The following is a 26,900-nucleotide window of genomic DNA, read 5'->3' as shown; positions in this document are numbered from 1 at the left end:
GCCACTGCAGGAAACAGCCCATGTGAGCTTATACAAGTTGCTGCTTGCTGACACAAATTTCACATACCGTAGCTCCACTGCTCACTTCAGGGGCTGGTTTATATCATTCTTCTCATGACTTTCTCATGCCTACAGACATACTTACTCTCCCCATCCTTGTTTCACACTCACTCCTCCATTTCCTTCCACAACGCCTCACTGCCACCTTTTTTTTTTATTATTATTTTTTTTAGCACCATCTGTCTAGCATGAACTTGTGTGTGTTTTGCCTCATCAAATTCTTTCAGTGAAGCAAGAGAAGGATTTTAGCAAGTCCAAAAATTAAAAACCTCAAGCTAATGATATAAAGAAGTGGTTCTTCCTTTCTGGCTGCCCCACGTTCAGAGGTTCCACTTGATATCCTCTGTCAATAGCATAGGAGGAAAAGAGAGAGGAGATAGGAGGGAACTTGTCTGGTGGCGAGGATTCAAACTCGAAATGCTTCCAGGGATGGAGGGGGGGAGAATTATAAAAGATAAATATTCTGATGTCAGACCCATAGAGCATGTCAGCACAGCTCCACTGCCATCTGGCTGGCTTTACTTCTTCTACCAGGAAAGTCCTTCACAGGACAGACACACAGGATACCTATTCGAAATGCAGAGCCAGAAAGATCTCAACCACATTAAAATAAAATAAAATTTAAAAAAAAATATGAATGTTTGGTACCAATAGTACAACACGATTTGCACTGGATGAGAATTTGCTAATGACAAGTTTAAAGATACAAAGACAAACCTCAAGAAAGGGAGTTTCAGAAGTAAGAACCAAGTGGACTTAAAGCCAGCTTATGAACTCCCTCAGCACCCTTTACTTAGGCAGCTTTCCAATTAGTGTCAATGGAAGTTTTGCCTGAGTAGCAACCAAGTAAAAATAGATCAGAATATCAGGGCTTGACCAAGAGCCTCTAATACACGGAAATAGAAAGACACACACACAAATGCACAGAGAGGTTAAACCTCAGGAGTGATAATGAGCTTTGATTTTTTGTCAGCCACAAAAATGTCAACTATGCTCCCAGAACATTCCACAATGGAGCAATATTTATATTTGATCTCTACAACAGCTTCATGCTGCACGTTACATAAGCCAGTCATTCCCCATACAGTAATGGAAACAGACAGCACTTGCCACGGTTTATTTTTTGCATCAGGCATTCTTTGGCAGATACTTATGGGAAACAATATGGCAGCAGAATGGCATTAGACTTCCCCTGTGCAAACGCCAGGGAGGCCGTGAACAAGCAGTACAGGACTTTTGCTCTTTTTTTGGAACTGTTGCAGGAGCTAATGGCTCATCTTGTCCTCTGTGCATACCTAGAAGGGCTTATGTGTTATAAGAGCAGATCCACTAACAGAACAAATTTGGTCCCGGTGCCCAGGAAACAACAATGCCAGCAGTGAGCTCCCCCTTTTTCCAATGCAGGAGGCTACCAAAGCTGTCACTCTGCTCCTGCAGCCCATGGGGTAAAAACTACCCTTCCCACTAGTGCCACTATTTCCCTGGAGCTGCTACTAGAAAAGTATATAAATACAAGATGCTAAAAGATAACTTGCATCTGGAGTTGAAATGCCACTACAGACCTGTTTTCAGCTTTGGCTTTTGACATGCGACAGAAGCAGAACTATTCAGCAGCTTTGCTTGGGCTCAGCTTTGGTTATTCCTATGCTTCATGTTGATGTTTGGACAGGTTATTTTCTACTGGTAGATATCCTAAAGGGAAAAAGACTGAATCACAAAGAACTTTGCTGCTGGAAGCCATCTTTGCAGGTTTTATTGCCAGAAATCAGAAGAACAACATGCTTTAAATCTGCCTGTTCTCTATAGCTCACGGTAAGCTGCTTTTTTCAGTGCATAATTGCCTACAAACTCTGAAGGAATGCAAAGGCTGGAGTTTTACCAAGTCTTTAGCTCCCAGCAAACACGTACGATTATTTTTTGCATCCTTGGTGGAAGGAACAGAGCAGACTGTACTCCAGGACTTTGTCACCTTAGGACATATGATAAACATTTGCATGTGTCACACTCACACCAGCCTATTAGCAGAGCAGGAAGAGTGAAGGCCGCAAGAGGAGAGATGCATTTCCACAACCCTCCAGCTGTCTGGAGAAGCACAGACTGACAGAGGTAAGCTGCATGGAGGACACAGGCCAAATCAGAAATAATCCATCATATGCCACGGTTCCCAGATTCCTCAGGATCTTTTCCAAGGAATCTGATGTCAGGTGTTGAGCATGTCAGCACAACTTGCACTTTGGTGATTTTCCATCTGTAGCTGCTGTTTCTGATATCACACACAGGTTCACCACTGACACGTATCAGTTTATGAACAGCTGGAGGAGTAGCTGCCAACCTTCCTTTTCATGCTGGAATTTCTGTGCAGCCAAAATCCACACTGTACCACTAAAACATCATAAAGACAAGGAGCTCCACTGGCGTCCTGCTGCTCCGATGTGCTGGCAGCGGGCTGTGCACACCATGACAGCAGTTTTACCCTCTCCTAGTTTACTTCTAGATAAATCTAGAGGCACAGAGAAGCCTGCAGAGACTCTACAGGCCATGCTGCTGGTTATATGCCATAGTCAGTGCTTGAGGAATTGTACTCAGGAAGAAGCTGTGGCTCAAGAGTCACACAGCCACTTTGAGAAATACCAAAGAATTAATGAGGGCTGTCAAGAAAGCAGCCAGAAAGGAAGATTTGAAGTGCCTTTGAAAAAAAGAGTGGCTCAGAGTTGTCAATATCTAGTTTGACCAGCAAGATAGTAGACTTTGGAGAAAGAACTAACAGAGTGTCCAAAGGATCGTAGAGTCGTTAAGGTTGGAAAAACTACAAAGATCATCTCATCCAGCCAACTTATTACCACCATACCAGGATGGAAACAACATCCACCACACTAGCCATGTTCATTGGCATGGAGAGTAGTCTTGCGTGAATTTATCCTGCTTATCATCTCCACTTACCTCTGCCACCAGCCTCCCCATATGGCAGCAAATTCTCCTGGAAGATCCATCTGGTATCAGATCTTGGAAGTAACAAAAGCCTCAAACCCACAGAGTAGGGACAGCATTTGTCTTCTGCCCCAGATGTGGTCATCAGTCTGGTCCTCCTCATTTTTCCAGGGCAGGTGCCATATTCCTGCAGATCTGCCATGGTACTACCCACTGCTGCCAGTCAGCCCTATCCAGATATCCGAAGGGGGAAAAGAAGCCAAAGCACACCTCTGCCCTGCCTGGATTGCTCTCAGTCCATGCACACACACTTCACCATCACTATTCCACTCATTCTTCTTCATCACCTTCATCACTCATCTTCATCATTTCTATCTATTCATAACCACGTTAAACATTTATACTAGTTTTGAGGAGAAAAGGAACCATGCCAAGGAGGTGGTTAGAAGTTAACTGAGATGGTGCAGTTAGAATTACTTTTGAAAGCAGCATGTCCTCACAAAAAATTAGCATTAACAACTAGCCAGCTTCATCTCACCTCTGTTTCCCATATGGTTGGAGCTACAGAACCACAAACCTTACAAGAGGTGGAAAGATGCAAGTCTTCCATGTTCAGAAGTAAAACACACAGTCAGCTAAATAGCCTCTGAACAATATGCCAAAAGGTACCCAACAAATGCCAATTGACTGAGGAAAACACAGTCACATTTCTCAACCATGCATCCCAGCTAAACTTTGTTCCCTTCTGTCATTCAATGCAAGCTTTTCCCAAGTGATCAGAGGGTGCCCCAAAGCAGACTGCGTACCGAGCTGCACCACGTTCTTGTTCCAAATTCAATATCTCCCAAACTACTGCCTCTCATATCATCAAAAGGGACTCACAGCCATACTTAGGTGCTAAGCAATCCTTCAGAGCATTAACAGCAACAAAGGTCACTGCTTTTCCACTTCTTGTCTTTATCCAAGGACTTTTTCCATATACACCTTCTTCTCTGATTTCAGCAGTTTTCCTTCCCTTGCCCACTACTACTCTTCTTCCTCTCCCCCCCAAAAAAAACAAAAACAAAACCATATGATTCCTTTTCTGTGTTCTCATTCAGTTGTTGCAAGCAAGTTCATCCAACCAACCAGATTCAGTGGGCAGATTCCCACACAGGGCTATCCTCGCTCAGATCTCATCTCTCTCCCTTCTCCAGTGTACTCCCCATCCACGCAAAGAATTAGGTATCTGACAGGCAGTGCAGAGAACAAATGCTACAGCAACAGATGTTACAGCAATACAGAACCGCCGGCTGTTCAGTGATCCAGTTTAGTCTGACCCGGTTTTGAGTAACTATATCACTAATATTCTGAAAAGGCATGGTGTGACTTAAAAAAAAGGAAAAAAGCTACATGTACACAAAGCTCTTTTCAAAGTTACGTGGCTAAAGCGCTCACAGAGCTAAAGAGAAGAGCAAAAAGGACATTTGTGAAGAATCATACTGTAGAATCATAGAACGGCTTGGGTTGGAGAGATCAAAGATCATCAAATTCCAACCTCATGCTGAGGGCAGGGTTGCCAACTGCTAGCACTAGATCAGGAATAACATACAGAGTCGCATCTGCTGGCATTGACTTCAAGCCATAATGGTAACACATGCCACCTGAGATCAGGCTACGGCTCAGCACACATTGCAATATGATGACAAAAGCATGCTTGGTCTAGACTGGGATAGCCATGTTAGGGTGTGTGGATCATCACAGGTTTGTAGAGCTCAGTTCCACCACTGTCAACTACTTAAATTACTCATTAAGGTTGGAAAAGACAACTAAGATCATGGAGCCCAACCCCAACTCACCCCCACCATGCCCGCTGACCACGTCCCTCAGTGCCACATCTCCACAATTCTCAAACACCTCCAGGGATGGTGGCTCCACCACACCCTGTGCAGCCTGTGTTACTATATCACCACTTTCTCAGAGAAACTTTTCCTAATGTCCAACCTGAGCCTCCCCTGGTACAACTTAAGTTTATTCCCTCTCATCCTACCACTTGCTGCCATCACTGTTGTGGAAGCCTGAACCAAACCACTACAAATTGATGTGGACTAACCACCAGGACGACTCCTCAGGCAGCAGAAGCAGGTTTCTGAAAGGTAAAACAGCATCCCACATTTGAAAGAGCTCTCCCATTAGTGCCTCACATCTGCCAGTGAGAAAGAAGATGGCAACAGGACCATGACTACAGCAGAACTCTCCTTCTCTCCCAAAGGAGAATCCAGGCATGAAGATCTCAAAGCACCAGCATTCCTACCCCCTCCTCCTTTAAAAAAACAACAACAACAACAAACAACAACAAAACTGAACTTGTTCCTGCCCAAACATTTCTCCTTTTAAATGAAACCTTTCAGCAGCCTACTTCCAGTACCAGCTCCTTTCCCCATCTCTTACAGGGCCCTCTTGAAAAATCTCAGACTTGCCAGAATTAAGGATTAGACTGTACATGGCTGTCCCAGCACAGAACAGAGAGAACATCATGTAATTTCCATTTTTCTCCCAGTTGTGCTCTTTCAAAGCCCCACACTACTTATGGTTTCCACGCCACATATTCTTCTGTCCGTTGCCATGGCATAGCCACTGGTTTGTCATTAATATTGTGGGTAACTTCAGATCCTTGACCTCAGGTCTTTCAGAGCTTTTCATGGTGTATTTTCCTCTTGATTGAATTGCTCTGCATTCCCAAGCACAGCTAAAACAAAAATAAAACACTGCTGCTTTTGAATGGGGAAAATTCATTTCACAAAGACAGGCTGGCAAAGGATGGAGACCCATTGAAGAACAGCAAATTTAAAGGAAAACAGCCATTCTCTGCGGATGTAGCAACTGTGGGGTGGATTTGGACTTACCTACAGCATCTGAGTCAAGCTATGGTCCCCAGTGTCTATGTATGAACTCAATATCTGGCCCAGTTTTGACTCTAATAATATGACATCCCACTGCCAGAGAACCTCAAGTCATTCTGTGAGGTCATATCCACAAATTTTCACAACATTTTTGAGAAGTGCAGGGTTACCCTTCCGAGACTGCAGATGGGAACTCTGAGGCATAGAAATGTTAGGTTACTCCATAGCTGAATGGCAGATGAAGCTTACAGCTTTTCATGCATTTACCCTACCTTGATCTGTGTTCTTCCCTTAAAAGAGGTGTACTTCCACATCTATGGATAGATTAGTCTTACAACAAGCCTGTGCAAATGCTTTTGTGCCCATGATTTTCACTCAGTGGGACTGTTACCTAAAGAGCAACAAGTAAGTCATCTGCTATCTGCCGTTCCATATATTCAAACCTCAAATTCACCAAAAGCAGAATTTCCTCTTAACTAATTTTTAATGCTAGCAATAATTCTCACTTCAGAAAGCAGCCCACTTCTAAAGGCCATTAGAAATCAATCAGTTCACACATATCAGACTGAGTCTATGGCATCTCCGCTCAATAAGTTTGATTTCTCATTTATTTTATTTTGCAATCTGAAAAAGGGTAACAGCCATCACCAGAGAAAACATGACAACTGTTGCTCCGATGTTCAACTGCGGGAGATATGCTACCCTTCAAAACTCCAAAAAACAGTTTCAACAACTGTATTCAAGTCGTTGATTTCACGTGAGTTTCTATGCTAAGTGAGCTCCCAGAAAGTGGTTTTGCATTAAAAAGGCCAAAGCCACTGCGTTTCTGAAGATCAAACCCTCCAGCTCAGCCTGGTAGTGGCTCATTTGATTAGGGATCCTTCTGGATACAAAAACCTCAAGGGAACAGCATCACTGGCATTTTCCTGTTTTTTTTGTTTTGTTTTGTTTTAAATTTAAGGTACAATTTGTAATAGGGGGAAAATGCATTATCATCTGCTCGAGGAAGCAAACAAAGCACCTGAACCTTCATGTGATACTGCATGCAACAGGGAGGCAGGTCTCTACACACACACGCACACACACTGAGGCTGACAGGAACCACTTGACTGCATCAGAATTAATACAAATATCTGCCTGGAAAAATAAAGAGCTGCACAAGGCCAGTGAGGTGCACAACCTGATGGTTTTTCTGTTAATGCTAGCAGAGAAAAGAATAAGCAAAGGAGAGGAGGAGAATTGGCACAAAGGTACATCCTTCCTCCTCAGATATAGGGCTGGTTCAGCTCCTGCTGCCACTGAATCAATTTTAGGACAGCTCTCACTCCAGCTCTGTGTCCCCAGCCCCCTTACATGACCAAGAAAGCGCTATGCTGAAGAAAGAGTGCAGCCATATGATGCAGTGTTTTGGGACAAAACCCTCTCCCTGCTGCAGATGCATCCCTTTGCCAAAGGCTGAGAGTAAGGCCAATCCTACCACTTCTTCCCAGCAGAATAAGAACTCCTTTTATGATTTGCTCAGTCAAGAGGACATTCCAGCTGGCTTCGCTCCCTCAAGAGGCCTTTGCTCCTGCAAATCTGCCTTGCCAGGCCAGCTCTATCAGAGCCACTCTTTTACTATTGCACCGAGGGCAAGTTTGCTTGAGATCCCCCAGGCAGCCGGATTGAAAGCCTTTCATTGGGAAGGCTGGTCACATTCCACCTTAGACAAAAACACCGCCTGACAAACAGCCTTGTTCCTCATATCCCCAGCTGAAATTAAGTGGGAAGAAAAAAGTGCTGTGAAATCCCACAGCTTCTCAGGGAAAAGCACCTCTGTGTGTGTGTGTGTACATATGCTATGCTTAATGTTACAAAAGCCGTATAAAACGTGCCTTCCTAAAAAGACTGTGTTTTGAGGATTTATAGGAGCAGAAAAAAATAAGAGGAAATTACATCCCCTCCTGGGTTAAACCATGTGAAATGCTGAACACTGCCATCTCCATATGGATAAGGCTTTAGAACCTTAAGATCACAATTTAGTTCTCCTCATTTTAATCAGCCACACACACCTGTGTTCTTTCTGGACCCAGGTTACCAACCTACTGCTGCCCAATACCTGAATTTCTTTTCTACCCACTTACAAACAGAATAACACTGCTAGTGGGATCTCTGCCTATATATCGCAAAAAGCCTTATCTAATCCCACAACGTGTATAACACAATGGAAAGTATTGCAACAATAGAGTTGCACAATCCTAGGCTTGCAGCAAATGAGAACAAGCGCAAACCCAACAGCTGTGGATACAGAAACAAAGGAAGAAAACTAGTTTACCTTTAGAAGACCACCAGTAGACAAGGAGCTCCAATGAGATACCTTCCCCCCCACCCCCACTGCAAACCCTTAAATGAGGTCTGGGAAAGGCTGGATCCTGGCTCCATCCCTTCCAGTCACTCAGGTACATTGCATGCACCTGTGCTCCCCTGGGTTGGCCCTGCCTTCCCACCAGGTGCTCAATCAGAGCTTCAGGATGCAACTTAGCATTTATGCTACACAGTGCATCATGCCAGATTAGCCTGATGTCCTCTGCTCTAACTCAGACTCAAAGCATCTGCATTATGCTTCAGGAGAGTGCAGGATGCCCACTGAAACTGTGCTGCCTGGTCATTTCCAGGACCAAATCTAATCCAGAGCATCGCCGTTCTATCATGAAGCACAGGAGGGCTTTCCATATCCAACACTCAGGCTGTGCCAGTGTGCAGAACAGGTCCCAGTCAAACTGAGAGGTGATCCAGACCCAAACCTTCACTTATGGTACTGACATACCTCACAGCCTCATCATTCTGTCTATTCAACATACTGACCTGATTATAAAAGATGAACGGAACTGATGGCATTGCACAGAAAAATCTCTGCAGTTGTCTGTTAATGCATTCAAGAAGCTGTTCTCTCTGAGGTTACACGTGGCCCTTGAATATTAACAAAGGTGAACTTAACATGTAGTTCATTTCCACGTCGTCCAAATTTTTTGCTATCACCTCTGCTCCAGAGGGGTCAGGATTCAGCATGGACATAGAACTGTGTGTTCCTCCTTATCACAGAGAAAAGACTAATGAGAATTTTTCACTTGGAAGCATTTTATTAGGCAAGCTTTGTCCCGCATGGTGAACGTGATGCTTGAATGGAAATAGCTGAACCCATTTTGCAAACTGGCACAAGTCAAGGTAAACACCAGGTGTGGAGCATATTCCAGTAGCAGTGTTGTATGCTTCACCTACTGGATGATGATATAATTTCACCACCATTGATTAACTAATGTTGTTAGCAACTCCAGTAGTCACCTATCAGTGCTTTGAGGTCTCCAGTTATTACTTTATCAAAGCTATGGCATATTTACACATAGTGACAATAAAAATGACACCTGCTAGTTATGCTGCAACAGTGAAAGTTGTATACTTGAATGGAGCAGTATGGTGAAGAATGTCACAAAATGCTATGTCACACCATGTGGAAAAAGAACTCTTCAACACAAGGACAACTTACCCCAGCTTCTGTCAGTTCTAATGAATACAAACAGATTTTGACACCCTTACAGAAAGAGCTGCACAACTCTCCACTCTTACACATTCCCTAATGGAATGAGGCAAGACACAATGTTTTTACAGGTTGTTTTGAAACCTGTAGCCTGGTTAAGGATGCAATATTCCACCAACATCTACACGCCCTGGACAACCAGTTATGCGTGTAACTTCGTGTTGAAGTAGGAACAAGGTGGATCCTTTATACTGTGGCACTACCCATGGTGTTTGTCTGTCTGTGTGAATTTCTGTCGCAGCTCAAAGTGCTGTCCCCAGAGAAGGAAATATATTTTCCCCGTCCTCCTTCAGCTGTGTTTTATGGTTTTCTTCTAATTTTACAACACAATCTGTGACAGCTGGTCACACGGTACATCTGGGTTGAATAAAGCCCAGGGACCCTTCGCCAAGCTTCTATGCAATGTGCTGAGCTTAATGAAATGTGTCAGCTCCACTGTGAATCGTGCATTCATGGAAGCGAATGAATCTGAATTTTCAAGGAAAACTGAAGGGCTACAAAACTGCACACAGCAAGCCCTGGGAGCAGGGATGGAAGGGGAGGGAAATCCCAGTAAAAAGCTGCAGCTTACTCACAGCAAAGTACAGTAGATCCTTGTAGCTGGAACTCAATCAATATATCAGAGTAATAATTTAAAACTATTGATGCTCAGGAGAACACAAGTACAGTTCAATGGCTGAGTTAAACACCGGCTCCCAGTGGGTGAGGATAAAGTGCAGCTCTGTCCAACATAATCTCAAGCAAAATCACATCATTTTTGTGCCTCCCTCTCCCACTCACATAACAGGAATGAAAATGATTCCTTTTGGCTCAGCTCGCTTCTCTTGTCTAGAGATTACCAGCCCAGGAGAACACTGACTATACTGTACTGTCATCAGTGCAATCCTAGCTGTTTCTTGAAGCTTTGGGACAGGTTATCCACTTATTTGGGACCTGAACACGATGAACGTCATAAGGTACACAAAGCAAAGGGCACAATTAGAAATGGACAGACTTTGTTCTTCCCTCTCTCTCACACTGTCAGAATATAAGAACCCCAATGAACATGAAAACTGTGATTTTAACAAAAAAGATCAAAACATTCAAGATTTTCCTGTACCTTGTCTGTCTGTGAAAGCTACAATCCCACGGCATTTCCCTTCCTTGTAGTTCCTTGCTAGAAGCCAGTCAGTCGAAACTAAATTAATAGCATGATTCTCCATTGGAAACAAATTAAAAGTGAATACTCAGCACCCTTGAAAATCTTAGAATCATAGAATCATTAAGGTTGGACACTACTAAGATCATCCAGTCTAACCACCAACGCATCATAACTGTGCCCGCTAAAATAACACAGCATATGCTGTGGGAGTTTTCCTGGCATACAGGAGCCATAGAAAGAGCAGGTAGTTTTTTACCCTAGATGATATAAAGAAATAGCTGTGTTTTTTTGTTTGTTTGTTTGTTTGTTTTTCCTTAGTGTTTTAAGTTATCTGTTGGCTGAGCTGCCTGGAATCTAGACCTGCTGTTATCTCCTCTGAGCACTCCACTACAAAACAGGGAGAACTAATAACAAGGCACCTGATGTCAGTGGTTGGCCCCTTTGCAGTTTGCCATCAGTGTGACTGACACTTCTGTCTCAGACAAGCATCCATCTGCCCTTGTCACCTGAGTTTTGTTGGGAAAACAGCAAACAGCACTTGTACAAACACTCTAAAACAGGAGAACAGATGCCAAAATGTGGATGTCCTATGGAACATTAGATGTCAAATACATTTTTAACAAAGCCCTGAATTTTTTGAATGTTGCTGTCAAAATTTTCTACCTCACACCAGAAGATTTTACTTCAGATGTGCTTTACTAAGGAATTAATCCTTAAAATATCTTTACAAGATAAGAAGTTGTTATCCTCTTCTACACTAAGGAAAACGGAAGGTTAAATGACTCCTGCAAGCCTTTCCCCTGTGTTGGGACCAGAAATAAAACCCCTGCTATCTTTCTTCCACTCCTTGGCTTCAGCCCAAGAGTGTAATTTCCCAGCTCCTAGCAAAACCCTGCAGAAATACGCCTGAGAAGATCATCTCCCCCTGCAACCCAGAGCTGCAGGCTGGAAACATGGCTGCAAACTGTGCCAACCTGCCACAACACACCTGCAATGCTGGGAGCAGCGACAGCCTCTGGAGGAGCTGCTGCCAAACGCTGTCCAGCGCCCGCCATCCCGTCTGCAACAGATTCCTTTTTGCCCCTGAACGAGCAGACAAGCAGCACCATCCTCCTTGACCCTGAACTCTCCTTCTCTCTCCACATCTGTTGCATGCAAATCTTCCTGTCACCACCTCCTTTTTTAAACACTAAGGCCTTGACTGCATCCCTATTCCTACGGCCATGACCGCTTCTTGCCGGCAAAGTCCCCTTCTCCTGGATCCTCCCCAGCTGTCCACAGCCCCAGTCTCACCAGGCACAACACTTCATTCCCCATCTTCTCTCTCCATGAACAAAGGGGAGCCCCATCCTGGTCAGAGAAGGCAAAGGGCTTCAGCTCCATCTGAAACCTGCAACCCCACAAACAGTGGAATGGAGCCAAATGTAGTGCCAGCGGGATCCAGAACCCACAGCCTCCTAATTTCTGTGATCCAAGAGTCCTGCCCACAATATCTTATCTACACTCCACTGTTTCTGGGGTCCAGTTCAGAAGAACACTTGGAGTTTTCTTACTCAACTCTCTCCCCTGTTCCCATGTCCTCTCTGCCATGAAATCCACATGCTGCTGGTAGAAGACCCTTCCATGGTCTGTGAAGAATCATAGAGTCATTAAGATTGAAAAAGCACTAAAATCATCAAATCTAACCATCCCCATCATGCCCATGTCCCCCAGACATCTTCCCTCTTCATGGGCACCTCCAGAGATGGTGACTTCACCACTTCCCTGGGCAGCCTGTTCAAGCAATCAGATCTTCCTCTCATCTTCTGCTAATGAGTTTATGAATATTCAAATGTATTCTATGTAATTTTAACCAACTTTGTATGTAATTACCAACATCTATCCTCTGCTGTCCTGTGAAACATTGTGGAAATGGTTTGGGATCAAGACTTACTGTAGGCTGCTGCACTGTGCTCTTGAGCCTAATGAAAGCAAGGCTTACCCTGGAGGAGCAATTCATCTGAGTGTCCTCTGTTTCAGCAATAGCAATATTTTTAATCCATGTGTTTGTCAACAAGTCAACCTGTTCAGTCCTAATGATCTGTACAAGAAACACATTTTTCAAAGTCTCAGCAGCGTACTTTTCTTCAGCATCTCTGGCTAGAAGTGGCTAGTGAAGTGATAGAGCTCCAAATCTTACAGCTTATTCTTGAAGTACCCCTAATGATGGTTGGGTTCTGAATATGTAGAAGAGGTTTTAATTACTAAATGGAAAAAAATGAACTCAAAGCAGAGCCAATTGCCAGAGCTTCCACAGAACTGACTACATTCACAAATCTAATGTTTTTATGCTCATTATGAGAATACTACATTAAAAAAAGAGCAATCAGGTCTTGGCCAACAAATTAAATGCTTATTCAAAAATTAATTCACATCATCTGTACTCCATTAGATGTTCTCTTTTGCCAGGGAATATAATGCAGTATTTTCAGGGGGAATAACTGCTGCTGTTGCCAATACCTTACAATTTACTGGCTCTTGCAGCACTGACATAGGATTCACAGGGCTATGCCATAGCTAAAGCAAATAGTGGAGCAGTGTACAGTATGTGACATATGGATCAAATCTGCTTCATTCTGGCATTAAAAGGCTCTGATTACGACTCTGTGATGCCGCCAAGTGACAAGGGAAAAGCAAATCCATAAATTAACAAAAGTCTATCCTTTTTTGTATCATGGAAGAAACAATTTGGTGCTTATGGGTCTGGGTTTTTCCCCCCAGACTATAAATACACTGGGATTTCATTTGCAGATCAGAAGATACGAATGAGGAAAGTGTGACTTTTAACTTTGGTTTGTCTAACCTGAGACATCTCAACAGGGCAATCATTCCAAGAACAAATGCATGGCACTGCTAAATTCCCAGAATTATTTAAAAGCAAATCGAAACAAAAATAAAACACCCTTGCACACGCACAAAAAAAAAACAACCCAAAACTTCCCTAAACAATTTGTGATTCCTCTTGGAATGCACAGTGCTGGAATAACATTGGATATCATGTCTGTCTTCATTTTTGTTCAGTATGAAGATTTTACCTTCTGTTTTCCAAGCAGAACCTCAAAATGAAAGATGACTATGAGATAATATGGTACGTATAGACAAGAAGACAGAACACAGTATTTACAGGAAGTACCCAAATCAGATGAGATGGACTAAATTCTCATGCTTCTTTATGTAGATCTTGGAAGTTAACACTATTTTGAGAAGGAAGTTGGACCAGAAACATCTAAAGGTCTCCTCTACCCACTGTTACAAGTCTATGGGAACTGTACACATCTGCTCCTTTCTTCACTTGTGTTGGGCACAAAGCACTGTAAGGCAAGAAGCCCTAAGGCTTCAGTAATACATGAACCAAGTGCATAGCGTTCTGTTGATAGGGATGGACGATGCTATTGGGGTTACACCATGTGGATGAGGTCCCTCAGCTTCAGAGATGGGCTATTCACTGATGTGTCCTTCAACCCTGGCTCCTCATGGCCTCATTACCAGAAGCTGTGGGTAAAATAATCCCATTCTGGTATATATACCATTTGGCCTCCTCCTAAATAACTCCTACAAGCCATTTAGGAAAAAGTGATGTTGCATCCGTGTTCTATCATCCCTGTGTTTTCCAGATTAGAGACAAAGACACAGAAAAAGTAAGGAGAATTTATGGATCTTTTTTTAATGCATTAAATGAGTGTACACACAAGAGTGAGACTCATGAAAATTACCATGCTCAGTGCAGAACTGCCTATAGTACCTCATGGGAAATGATAATTTTTTAGTTTTCGCCTCACTGGAGCTGTTACCACTGGATTTAAATAGCTACAAGGAAAATTACACAACACATAGGTATTTGCATCCTTTACTGGGTTTAGTTCCCAATCCCTTTTTTATGCCAAACGCCACAGGAGACAACACAGCAATAAATACCTCAAAATAGTAGTTAATTATCCAAGGCCCATCTTTCTTTTCTTCTTTTTCATTTATTTTTTTTCTCTGAGCCGAAGGAGATCAGAGAGAGTATCTAAATGGCAAAGATAGTGCTCCAAAAGCAAACAGTACAAGTGGGAGAATTTCAGCTGCTAAACTGATTGTCAGAACACAACAGCTGAGGTGGATGCTGGTGGGTACATTGTACCCCAGATTTAAGTAGCCAGATCTTACTTACGAAACAGTCCCTTCCCTTCCAGATGTTCCACTGCATCCAAGTTATTGAAATACATGAATTTACAGATGTCACAGAATTCGTCTGCAGTTGTATTTTTTATTTTCTATAAACAAATCACCACGAAATCTAGGTGCTATACTGCCATGAACTATACCCTCCTCGGTTGCTTTGTTAGAGGCCCAAATCAAAACCAAATGGTGTCATTTTATTGACTTCACTGGGCACTGGATATGGCCCTGCTTCCATTTGGGAGGAGGAAGCCAGATGCTGCGAAGTGGCCATTTTATTTGGTTGAAGAGCAGGACTAAGTAATGTAAAGCTGCTTTTTGTCCTATAGGAGTTATACAAGATCTGGCCTACCTACTCAGCCTTTTAGACACAGAAGTAAGTAAACAATTTGGCTCCAGAGTAGTTTTGTGAAAAACATTACTTTTTGACAAATTAATCCCTCCTCCTCACTACAATCTGCATTGCTTGTTTCTCCCACTGGCGTCTCAGAAGTAAAAGGGGGAAATGGGATTGCTCTGTTTAATGAGCTGTTATTACTCTTATTTTATTATGATGCCCAATAAATATTAAATTTTTATTTTTCCTGAGCTCTTTCTTTCAGGAAATGTCAGCCAAACACAACCCAGCAAAAGCAATCTTTGTGTTTGCCTTGGCTTCTGGGGCTTGCCATCTTCCCAGAACAAGGACAGAATGGAATATGGGGCACGCAGCCTGCCTCTAAAATTGGGCACTGTCTAGAGCTAGCTTGCATATGTTGGAAGCCAAACCTGCATTATGGGCTTTGCCAAGTCTGGCGCTTTTGCTCCATTTTCCCAAGCCTGTGGTAGCCACATCAATATGTATTTGGGAAAAGCATGAGCGCATCCAAGGTGTTATGCAAATATCCTCTCCTGTGCTCTGCTGCAATACATGTCTTGAAATAAGCTTTTATAAACTGCATTGCAAAGGCTTCGCAGATGTCGTCATTTTTGGATTAATTACCAAGCAAAAGCCAACAATTTTTGTGCTTTAATATACATTAATAAAACCAATTAGCAGTGTCTAGTTGTCAAGCAATGTCAGAAATAGAGCGTCACGCTTGGTTTGTGAAAAACAACTTGGACACCATGCTCTCTGATTTTGGCTCATGTATTGTAAACAGGAGGACACCCTTTTTTCTTCAAGCGTGCCCCTGATGGAATGTTCATACTATAAATCACTCCAACTTAAATTACGTGTTTTTATTTTCTGCATTAAAATTCCAGAACATGATTCATCCTCTCATCACTATATTTTGACATTAATGCAACTCCTCCACAATCAGTGGAGCTGCTCCAAACTGGGGTACTAAAGCTGGTTTTTAGACAACATTTTTTTCATTAAGTCCATCCTATAAGCAACTTCTACTTTCACTGTGAAACAGTGGAATGATTCTGTTCATTGCAAAAAAGCACTGCAGAAAACCAGGGCCTTGTAGCCCACCCCATCACAAATATCAGCCCCACACCAGCACCGTGTCACTGATGAACTCGGTGCACTGACAAATGCCAGCAATTGGACAAGAATAGCAGTGTTTCATTGAAAACCTAGTTAATTCTTTCCTTTATTTGATACTGATAAGAATTAGAGTCTAGATACCTCATATCTGTTTTTTTTTTTCTATTTGATAGATTGAGTGTAATTGGAGGACAACAGCTCCCAGTACACCAAAACCTCCTCTCTTGCATACATGAGTTTTGACCTCAACATGCTGTGGGGCATAATCTCCCTATAGGAGTGTGACTGCAGAGGTTACAGAGGATACACAGCTCAGCTACCAATGTACTGCTGTTAACTGATTCAAAACAGTACATCTCAGTTCACTTATTTGGATCTTTCTGAGAGTATGTCTCAACATCTGTGTACATTACAGAGCTAGACCAGAAAGCTTTTGGCACAATTACTGTTTCCTAACAGGAGAAATCTCCAGTCTTGTGATACCAGCCTACTTGTACCATATGCCATTTTTAAATGCAGAAATGTTTTAACTGGCACAACACTGACCTGAAATATGCTGGGCCTTTGGAAGGAAAATGCAGCACGAGAGAAGAAGAGAGGGAGAGCCATCTCATTCATTTAACAGGCTGCCTTACAGGCCGTCAGCTCGCTGTAGCTGCTCAGGATCCTGGCAGGCTGGGAGCTGTTCTGGGGAAGAGAAGCAGATGGATGAGAAGTGCATGCAGAATGCAGTCCTGTCGTACAGCAATGCTGTTCATCATTCACATTCCCCTCTTGGACACTTGGTAACGTGCACAGATGCTAAAGTCTCTTGGACTTAATTGATGCATTTTTGCTTTCCTTACACACGCTACCATCACCAGAGACCTTTAGCAACAGCTGAAACTCGACACAAAAAGAAATTGTAAACTTGTGCTCCTTAGTTTTGTCTAAAACAGCTTTGATGAGACTTGTTGAACATGGAAGAGAGTCCTGAAACTTCCAAGATGAAAGCAGAACAGCAAGCATAACTGCCTGATTTCATTTAACACCTCTCACATTAGGATCAGAAATGTTTTTCCAGAGAAACGCAGGCAGTAGACTAAATATGTAACTGAGACACATTTTTCCCTGTCTGCACACCCAACTCTGCCACTGCCATGCCCCGTGACTTCATTTGGGGTCTTTAACTGCTGTTTGCACTGCCTTTGCTACAGGCAAACGAACACAGGGAGATTGAATTTCCTGGATGAGGCAAAGACACATTAACATGAACTGCTGTACATTTCCGAGGCAAGCACTGTACTTGTGTAAAGCATTCAGTGTGCTGTGCATAGGCTTATTCCTGCCTCTGTTTTTGCTAGTGTTGGCAGCTTTGCTATTTACTTCTGCTATTTATAATGAGAAGTTTCACGTTGCCTTCTTAAAGATGCACAACGTATGCTGAATGTTATGAGGAGCTGCTCCTAACAAACATCCATAAATCCACTTTGTTCTTGCTTCAAATTCTTAATGAAACACAATTCTGCTACAAAACCACCTAAAACATCACAGGGACCAGGAAAGTTATAAGCTGAAATTTTATTGCATTACACCAATACGGACAACACACACAGAAGGGAGACGTGACCCACACGAGCTGGCACGTCCCTGTGTCACCACACACCACAACCCAGAGAAAGTAATCTAAATCTAAGGAAGCAAAGAACAGGAAAAAGTTTCCCACACAACTGGAGGCTTGTGACCACATGACAAAATTTTAAAATGGGATTAAACACACTCAGAGAGTCACAAGGCATTAAATGTCCATCTGGGAGATGGCTAACCTGCTGGTCAGTGCTGTGCTGGGGGCAGACCATCCTATACACACCATGCTCTCTGACCTCTTCCTTTCAGCCTTCCTCAGCAACTGCTGTCAGACAGAATCACAGAATCATTATGGTTGGAAAATCCAATAAGATCTTCCAGTCCAACCATCAACCCACACCTGTCACTGGGCTAGATAAACCTTTGCTGTTACCCAGTAGAATATTCCTTACATTTTTTAGTATATTAGTAAGATCTGAGTTATTTCACAGTAATACAGCACCACATTGCTCCTAGCACTGTGGCAGCCTTCATGGAACTGGGTACCCCTCCACACCATCTTGTTACAACCCTGGGTTTCTTGCCTCTAGTGAAATATTTTATTTAGCATGTGTATTATATAGAGTGGGACATTCTTTTGGTCCATTCTTTTGGCTTACTGAAGGGTCAACATGACACTATATAAATATTAGGCACAGGAGATACTAAAGTAAGCTGCAAAGGGAAAACATGGAGACCTGACCTCCAGCCCCCATGATGCATTACACAAGGTCAGCTGATATGACAAACACTGTAAATAGAAGTGGCTTGTTCTGAGCAATAGCTGTTAAACCAGTAAACGGAGAAAACTTCGGAGAAAAATCACTATTTTTCCTCATTTATCAAACAAGACTCTGTATCTTTTTATTTTTTCATTCCCTCCTTTTTAAACAAGTTCAGTTTGTGAAGATTGAAGAAAAACAAGACGTCCTTTCAAATCCCTTCTCTAGATCAAACCTCATTAGGTTTCGATGTCAATGGTGCATAGAAGGCTGACCGCTGCCAGCAGAAGTATTTGGCAGCCGGACTGTTACATAATACAATCCTGTCTTTCACAGAACAGAGATCTCTGTGCTGCTAAATGTGCTAAAATTTAACCCGATGCTTTGCTCCATCCAGCCAAAACAACGCCTTGCATTTTCCATAGTACTAAAAATGATGATTATAAGAAAATAAAAATAAAAAAGGTAAGGTTTCTGCTGAAAAATAAAACATCCTCAAACACTAAAAATGCATGTAGGTATTTATTTAAGGAAGTACATGCTTCCCTTTTCCCACTTCTTACCAAAATCAGCTCCAAGAAGGGAGATGTTTGTCCCAAGAAAAGCAAGGAGGACATTTTAAAAACTCGTACATCTATCAGAATAAATATGCTAATGAAAAGAAGTGTGTTACTCTCAAACCATGTCACTGCTTCAAGAAAATGTTTGGATTCAGAAACTCTGGGAACACAAAATGTTTTCCAAGGCTGTTTACAGTACGCTTGGAGTTTTCAGCTCCCATGAGTAGGAAGAAGATATTTAAACTTCCAAATTTTTTCCAGAATGGCTTCTAGCTGTGTCTGTGCATCCCATAATGTTCAGAAGAACACTATCAGCTTTGAGTAGTGTAAATCGAGGGTACTTCAGTTCCCCCTCCTAGTTTTTGCTAGTATTGGTCAGTTTGTCAACAAATTCAGAGGGCAATCTACTGTGCCAGATACTGACAGGTGATATTCCCACCGAACCCAAGTTTTCAAAACCAAACCATCTTCTCTAAGCCTCCACATGCAACCACTGAGCCATCCCTGGACCAGCCCCAATATCCTGTGTTCAGCTAATGAATACCCTCCAGCAACACTGACATTAGCACATCTTGGAAAGAGAAACCCAATTACAGGTCTGACTGAGACTGGAAGAAAGGTCTCTGGCATTTGCTTGTCAGAAACCAAATGGCAAGAGTTCAGGAGGTATAGCTACCCAGTCGACTCCCAGACACCAGCAGAGATGATCCAGTGGGCCTTTGAGAGCTGAGAAATACTTGGGGGAATGCAAACCTATGCTTAAGCATAGATTTAAGGGGAATTGGAGGTACACTGGAATGACTGCATGTGCACTCAACTCCACACCAAGACATCCAGCATGGCGCAACTACAGCCACCTCTACTTTATGGCAAATGTCAAACTGACAAAATTCTTCCTCAAAAAGCCCTGGTGTCAGCTACTGTTGCAAGCAGAGGCTGGTGTTACAGGCATGTCCTTGCAAAGCATGGACTACATGGCACATGTGAGACCTGACCATACTCCATGTCACAGAACCATAGAACCATTAAGGTTGGAAAAAAACACTAAGATCACTAAGTCCAACCACCATCCCACCCCACCATGCCCACTAACCACATTCTTCAGTGCCACATTGCCAGATTTCTCAAACACCTCCCTGGGCAGCCTGTTTCAGTGCATCACCACTCTTTCAGAGAAGAAAATTTTCCTAATATCCAACCTGAACCTCTCCTGGTGCAATGTAAGGCTATCACCTCCCATCCTACTGCTGTTAACGGGGAGCAGAGAGTGACCACCGCTTTGCTACAACCTCCTTTCAGGCAGTTGTAAAGAGCAATGTCTCCCTAAGCCTCCTCTTTTCCAGACTGAACAACATCCCACATTTCTACACATTTTGTTTTACTGATCCTGAAGGAGGGAAGATACAAACCAAGTCAGATCAGGGAAAATGCTATTCATAAATCTCTCTGAAAAGAAGGCCAGAAGAGGACAGGGATTTATACAGTCTGCACTGCACACTGAAGAAGCCACTCTGTTCACTGGAAGCAAACTAAAGCCCCAAAGCTTGAGCTCACCTCTGGTGGCACCACTGCCCTAAATGTCCCACCCTGGCAAATAGGCCAAGCAAACATGGTCAGCCTGGGGACTGTGTTCACGATAGCCTGTGGCACTTCATTGCTCCCAGTTAGAGCCTGCTGCCACAGTGTCCAGCAAAACTCTGCTCAGCATGGTCTGAATATCATTTTCTTGGTGCTCCTCCAAACCCACGTGGAGCTGATTGTGCTTTCAGCTGAGCTGCGTGTTTCACGGGTGGCTGCTCTGTGCTCTGTACCCAGGGAGGAGTGCAAGAGGAGAGAGAGTAGGTGGGAAGAGTTAGTTTTAGGAAAACTTAGTTTACTTAGGAATTTATCTCATTTCCCCGAATCAAGAGTTAATTAGCCCACATTGCTCTCTTTGTTCAGATGTTGTGCATTATGCTTTGTAGGCAGATAATGGCCTAGAGCAAGTACTACATAAACAAGCCCTTGTTAATTGCGGCTTGGAGCATGACAGAAAACCTGGGGATATGAACGGGCATTACTCACACCAAAAACCTCTACACAGCCCTTTCGTATACCATGACTGCCGAGGTCCCAGATGACATCCTGCAGTGCCAGCAGCCTCCTCCGGCCAGAGGCTGGGGAGCAAGCGTCCCTCTGAGCCCCAGCCTCAGCACCAGCGCCTCACAGGGATGATCCAGCCAAAGCCTGGCTCTCATAACCAGCCAGCTCCAAGGTTTCTCTTGGCTTGGCGGCCAACTTGTGTAACTAGGGTGAGGTGGTGTGGGGAGCACAGAGGGTGACAGCGGATCCTGCATGGATCAGGGGAGCTTGGCTGGGTTTTGCTGCTTGTGAACAACATAGTTAACAGCTTAGACTCATTCTGGCTTTGCATGGATGAGGGCTGCGCTAGTCAGAAGGAGCTGGGGATGCCTCTACAGGCAGGGACAGAGGCAGGTCTTGATCCAGCAACCCTGGTGCTAGTTCCCTTCCTCATTCTACTTCATTCAAAACCAGCATGTCCTCACTCATCTTCAACATTTTACATTGGTCTAAAGTCACACAGGTCTCTACGAGGTCATTAGAGGTATTTTGAATAACAATAATTTCAATGTCATCTGTATTTGATTTCCTTACAGTCACACGCAGGAATCAAATTAACTTTCTTTTTATAATATGTAGGCATTTGAGTATATTGTAATAGCAGCACTTATCACTGATCAGACACCAGCCTTCTATGGCATGTCTGCCTTCTAGAAACCATACTGCCTGCCAGAACCTGGCAATTTCCTGCTGAAATCAACATCTTTATCATCTTTTTGCTATTACAACACTAGCCCATGCTCATACTTTATAATCATGTGTACCAAACCATAATGTTACGATACATGAGGTTAAACACAAGAGATTTGCTTACACCCTCTTGAGCTCCCTATGTTCTGTGTTGTGTTGAGCAATTCAGCCTACAGACACATCGTTAGTGAGCACAAAGTACCGTGTAAGTAGTCATGCTGCTATTATTGGATGGTATTTGTTTTCCAGGTAAACAATTAAATAGCAGTGACTAGACAAATGCATTTTAATAATACCTTCCCATCATATCATCCAAATATTTCAGCTCTTCAATTAATCACTGATTTCTTGCATTTTTAAATTTGAACTTCTTTTCTAGACATGTCTCTTTATAATTACATATGCTGTTCTTCTTTCCAGATAGAATGTTCAACTGTGTCTGCACCAAAAATGGATAATCAAATAATAATTCATACCACCTGAAAGTCTCCCCTGAGAGATGGCCTAGGAGCTCTAAGAGTTCCCTCAGAAATAAGAAATTAGGCTTTCAGCCAGCCCACATGCAAAATAATTTGTAGGCTACTAGTTACTGGCCCCTCAGGACAAGAAAACGAACCTTCACAAAATCATATCTATTCTCAGGTGAGAATAAACGGGGAAAAAATAAAATAAAAAATAATTAAAAAAAAGAACATAAAAAAGGCACTTAGCATTCAGGAATTCAAGCTGGAGGCTTGATTTGAATTGCTTAAAGGTTGGCTTTTCTACATACATCTCAGATGGAAAGACTGGTAAAACACCCAGTTCGACCAACAGAGCCAGAATCAAACCAAGATCTTTAAAGCTGAAGCCAATAGCCACTACAAATTGATCAGGAAGTCCAGGTTCTTTGTGCTGAGATGAAGCAGTCAGGCTCTAGAGATGAGCACGTCTGCTAGATGACACGGGCTCGCTGTGCCCAGCACTGGGCACCACAAGGTGCCAGGGCTCTGCCCCCTGTCCACATTAGAGAATTCCCTGCTCCACCTACAGAGACAAAAACATCTCTAGTACACGAGTACTAAAAACAACCTGAAAATTAAATAAGAATTCTAGCAGGTTGGGACATTTTGTGCTACAATACTGCCCAACTAACGACTTTTTCCTTCTCCCATCTCCAAACTTCATTTGCAAAAGCAGCCTGTTTCCTCACACGGACCCGCATTACTTCAGAGAAGATGTAAACAAGCCAAGGTTTTCAGAATTGCAAATTAGCTACTGCACACGTACATGTAACATTTGCAGAACAATTTCCCAACACGTACGTTTGTACTAAGAATTGTAATGTCCCTGCAATGCAGAGTGATTTATATCTGAGCCATGTGCGGCAGATTCGTGTTACCCATCCAAAGAGGCTGTGGTACATGCTGCCTATCAGCTCTCAGACTTGTTTTCTTTCCATGTTCTCTGTTAAAAAAATTAAAGAAAACGAATTGTGGAATTAAGAAATTCAGTTTGCCAACCTCCCACATTTTTTTTTCACTGGGGTTTAAATAAATCAAATTGGGATTATAAAGGGCCAAGACCAAGAATAACTATTGCATTAAAGAACATTGTTCTGTATCTGGAGTGACTAACAGGACAGCCTTGTGTCTTGACTCAATTCTTTAAACAAGCTGTACATGAGTAGGTTTCAAGAAATTAGCACAAATAGAGAATTGTATTCCCAAAAATAAATAAACTGCCAACTTTTTTTTGTTTGTTTTTAATATAACAGTTGGGCATTTACAGCTTTGGAAAGACGCCATAGTGAGACAGATTGTCCCCGGCCCTTGCATGGGACAAGCATGTCTTGGAAAATGGAAGAAACAAGGAGATGGCCCAAAGACAATCACAATCCCCCTGCAAAGTTCTGCTTGGAAACCTCACCCCAGGGCTCTGCCTACATGGCACGTTCAGAGTCAACTTGCACTCATCTACATCCAAGCATTGCATGTTCTCACCGAAGGGGAGCCAGATTTAAACACTCCTGAGTTTTGGGAAGGTCTGGATGAAAAATCACATGGCTTAGGTCCACTTTTCACTGCAGCCAAATGCCCAATTCTGATCTCATTGAAAACAATGGCAAAACTCCTGGAGAATGATCCTGCTCAGAACTGGCCAACTGTCTATCATTTCTCTTACTATACATGCTCTTATTTTTACTTTTATACTTGAGATACCCCCAGCTATCTTTGTTTTTTTCCCAACCTGATCTCACTTGAATGATGTCAGACAGGGGTAGGGAGACAAATACAGAAATGCAGTAAGTGCCAAAGCTGGAATCAGCAACTCCAAGAAATAAATATAATAAGTAGATACAGTGCCAAGGCTGGAAACAGCAGCCGAGGAAAAAGGGAAATGTAAAACTTTCTTGGCAAGGGCACATGGATTCATCCAGCTGAAAGAAGCACATTCCAGCCCACAGCATTGTAAGCAGTAATATATGTCTCCCTTGAGAAAATACAGATGTTTGTAATTTTTTTTTGTTTCGGTTTTTATTGTTGTTTTGTTTTGTTTTGTTTTGTTTTTTAACTGCTCCTAAGAAATAACCTTGTAGTCTTGAAGAATTCCTCTAGGGCTCGGTATTGCAGACATTACTTCTGTACAAACTGAACTGCTGATTCAAACCGAACAGAAACAAATTTATATAGAGGGCAATTTTGAAACACTCTCTAATAATAAAAATGTACTTGAAGATTAACTGAGACTAATGAATTAAAAACACATTTGGGGTAGAAAAGATGCTATTAGTAATAATAAAGAAATTGCAGTCATCATTTCTTGTCTGTAACAGCATCCTCTTCTTTGGCGTCATCTATTTCAGAATTTTCTTTGCAGAGAAGATACCCCTGAAAACTGAAAAAAAAAAACACTCTAACCATCTTATTTCAGTTGAACTGATATTGAAGCAACTTTATTGCCCTTTAATCAGATGCTGCTGATTTACAGGAGTGTAAGCAGTTGAAGAGTACAGTCATCACATTCCTAGCGAGGCTTACTGAATTTGGCACCAAGTCCTCTGCTGGCAACTCTCATGATCTGGGGCAGAGAAATATTTTAACTGAAAAGGCCTAATTCTTCTCTGCTTTCCACTATGCATTGTTATTTACATCTGCATGTGGTAACTGTCAAGTGCAGCCCTTCTGATTTTCACATCTTGATGTGAACAGCTGTGCGCTCAGGAGCACACTGGTGAAAAAAGTTGAATGTGCAAATACATTTTAGAATAATTATGAAGACTGAAAATTTGTGTACTTTCTCTACGTTAACTTTAGGTTAGGTTGCTGTTTTGAATGCTCTTTTTTTTTTCCTCCTCTCATGTTCTTTTTTTCTTCTCCTCTGGCTTACGAGAACCAAAGATTCAGCCTCCTGGCTGAGAGTCAGCCTTTAGTTTTTCATCTAGGGAAGATGATGAATTGGAGAATTTAAAGTACCTCTTCACAGAAGGGCCCAAGAGCACAAGAGTCACTACTCAATCTGTCAGCATCAGAATTCAACCTCCAGGCAGACGCTAGGGAAATGTGTCAAATCTGCAGCGGATGTAAATCCTCCTGACTTTGTTCAATACTGCCAATTTACATTAGAAGAGAGTCTGGCCCAAATTTTGAAAGAAGTCCAGGGTAGACTCAAATGTGCTTATTTGTGTAGTTACATGCTTAGAGAAGGGTGAGCCTTTGAATCCTTGAAGATGATGGATGTCTTCTCAAGATCAGATAACAAACATCAAAAATAAAGTCATCTCTGTTTGGACATTGGTACCAACACTGGGAGCACACACCCCTGATGAGCAGCACATACATCCTCTTCTACAGGCATTGCAGTGACTACAAGTGGATACCAGTCTTTTCTTTGAATCACCCCTAAATGGGCCAAGGTGGCAGAGAATTCCCCAGGTAGCTCATACATGCATTGAATTATATTTCCTTTTATCTACTTTATATGTTATGTTCAAAGTGCAGCATATAGCTCCTCATAAGAAGACAGATGAAGAGGATAGAGATGATCAGGGAAGTGGTTTTCCATTATGCTCTTTGTTATCTTGCAACCTCAACCTAAATATAAGCATTTCATCTTTTCTACCCAAATGTTTCTCAGACAAGGCCTCAGTGACCTCCTTACTGCCTAGCAGATCACAAAATCAATATATGTTTCAAAATCTCTCATTTAAGTGTACCCGTGCTTAATTTCAGGATGCACATCTTTCCATGCACCACATATGATTACCTCTGACACTGCCCACTCCTGGCTTCAGCTCTTCCCCCCACTCTCAGCTACTCATTTTCTGGTCTCCTACATAAGCCTCATAGGAAACACAATTTGGCCATTTACGATGCACTATAAAAACAGGGCCGCTCCTCCCAGCTAAGAAGACACATGGTTTTATTGTTTCCCAAGCTCTGCTGTGTTGGCAGGTCCAACTGGGAATTATAAAAATGAAGTTCCTAACATTGGTAAAAGTCACTTTCTTATTAGCATCTAATTATCTACCAGTAGATCTGGGTCCAGCCCTCAGTGCCCATTCCACATATTGGCTGCGGAAACTGGAAAGTTTGTGATCTTATTTTTAAGGAGTCTTGTGAATAGAAATTGAGGAGTTGGAAAACAAAAAGGCTGTAAACTTTTTGTATTGCCAGAATCCATACCCTTCCATTCATTTGGATCCCCAGATCATCCATTATATCTAACAGACTCACTTCTTGTACCAACTGCACGTCCCACTCATATACGCCCCAGAAACTGAGAGCTCTTTTGAGTGTGCAGCTCTTCCCTTCATCTGTAAATATGAGATCAGAAAACAGTTTGACCACTTTCTCCCTGACAGTATTTCCCAAAATCTCTGACGAAGATGGACCCTACACTGGATGTGCTTTCTTCTGGGTTTCCTCCACTGAAAGGTATCAGAAAGCCAATTCTTTCAT

General features: G+C 42.5%; 1 protein-coding gene across 1 annotated transcript in view; it reads right to left on the bottom strand.

Moving 5' to 3' along the window:
* Positions 1–16,891, bottom strand: part of SLC41A3 (solute carrier family 41 member 3) — a 54,241-nt gene extending 37,350 nt beyond the window's left edge. The window contains exon 1 of the mRNA XM_042880196.1: positions 16,809–16,891. Within this exon, the coding sequence (XP_042736130.1) occupies positions 16,809–16,876 (68 nt within the window). The 5' untranslated portion in view covers positions 16,877–16,891. The remainder of the gene's footprint in view (positions 1–16,808) is intronic.
* Between the last annotated feature and the right edge of the window lie 10,009 nt (positions 16,892–26,900).

Source organism: Lagopus leucura, unplaced genomic scaffold, assembly GCF_019238085.1.
Source record: "Lagopus leucura isolate 7727_CA_CO unplaced genomic scaffold, USGS_WTPT01 Super-Scaffold_100026, whole genome shotgun sequence".
NCBI lineage: Eukaryota > Metazoa > Chordata > Aves > Galliformes > Phasianidae > Lagopus > Lagopus leucura.
The sequence above is the reverse complement of the archived record's forward strand: the minus strand, read 5'-3'. Positions and strand labels throughout refer to the sequence as shown.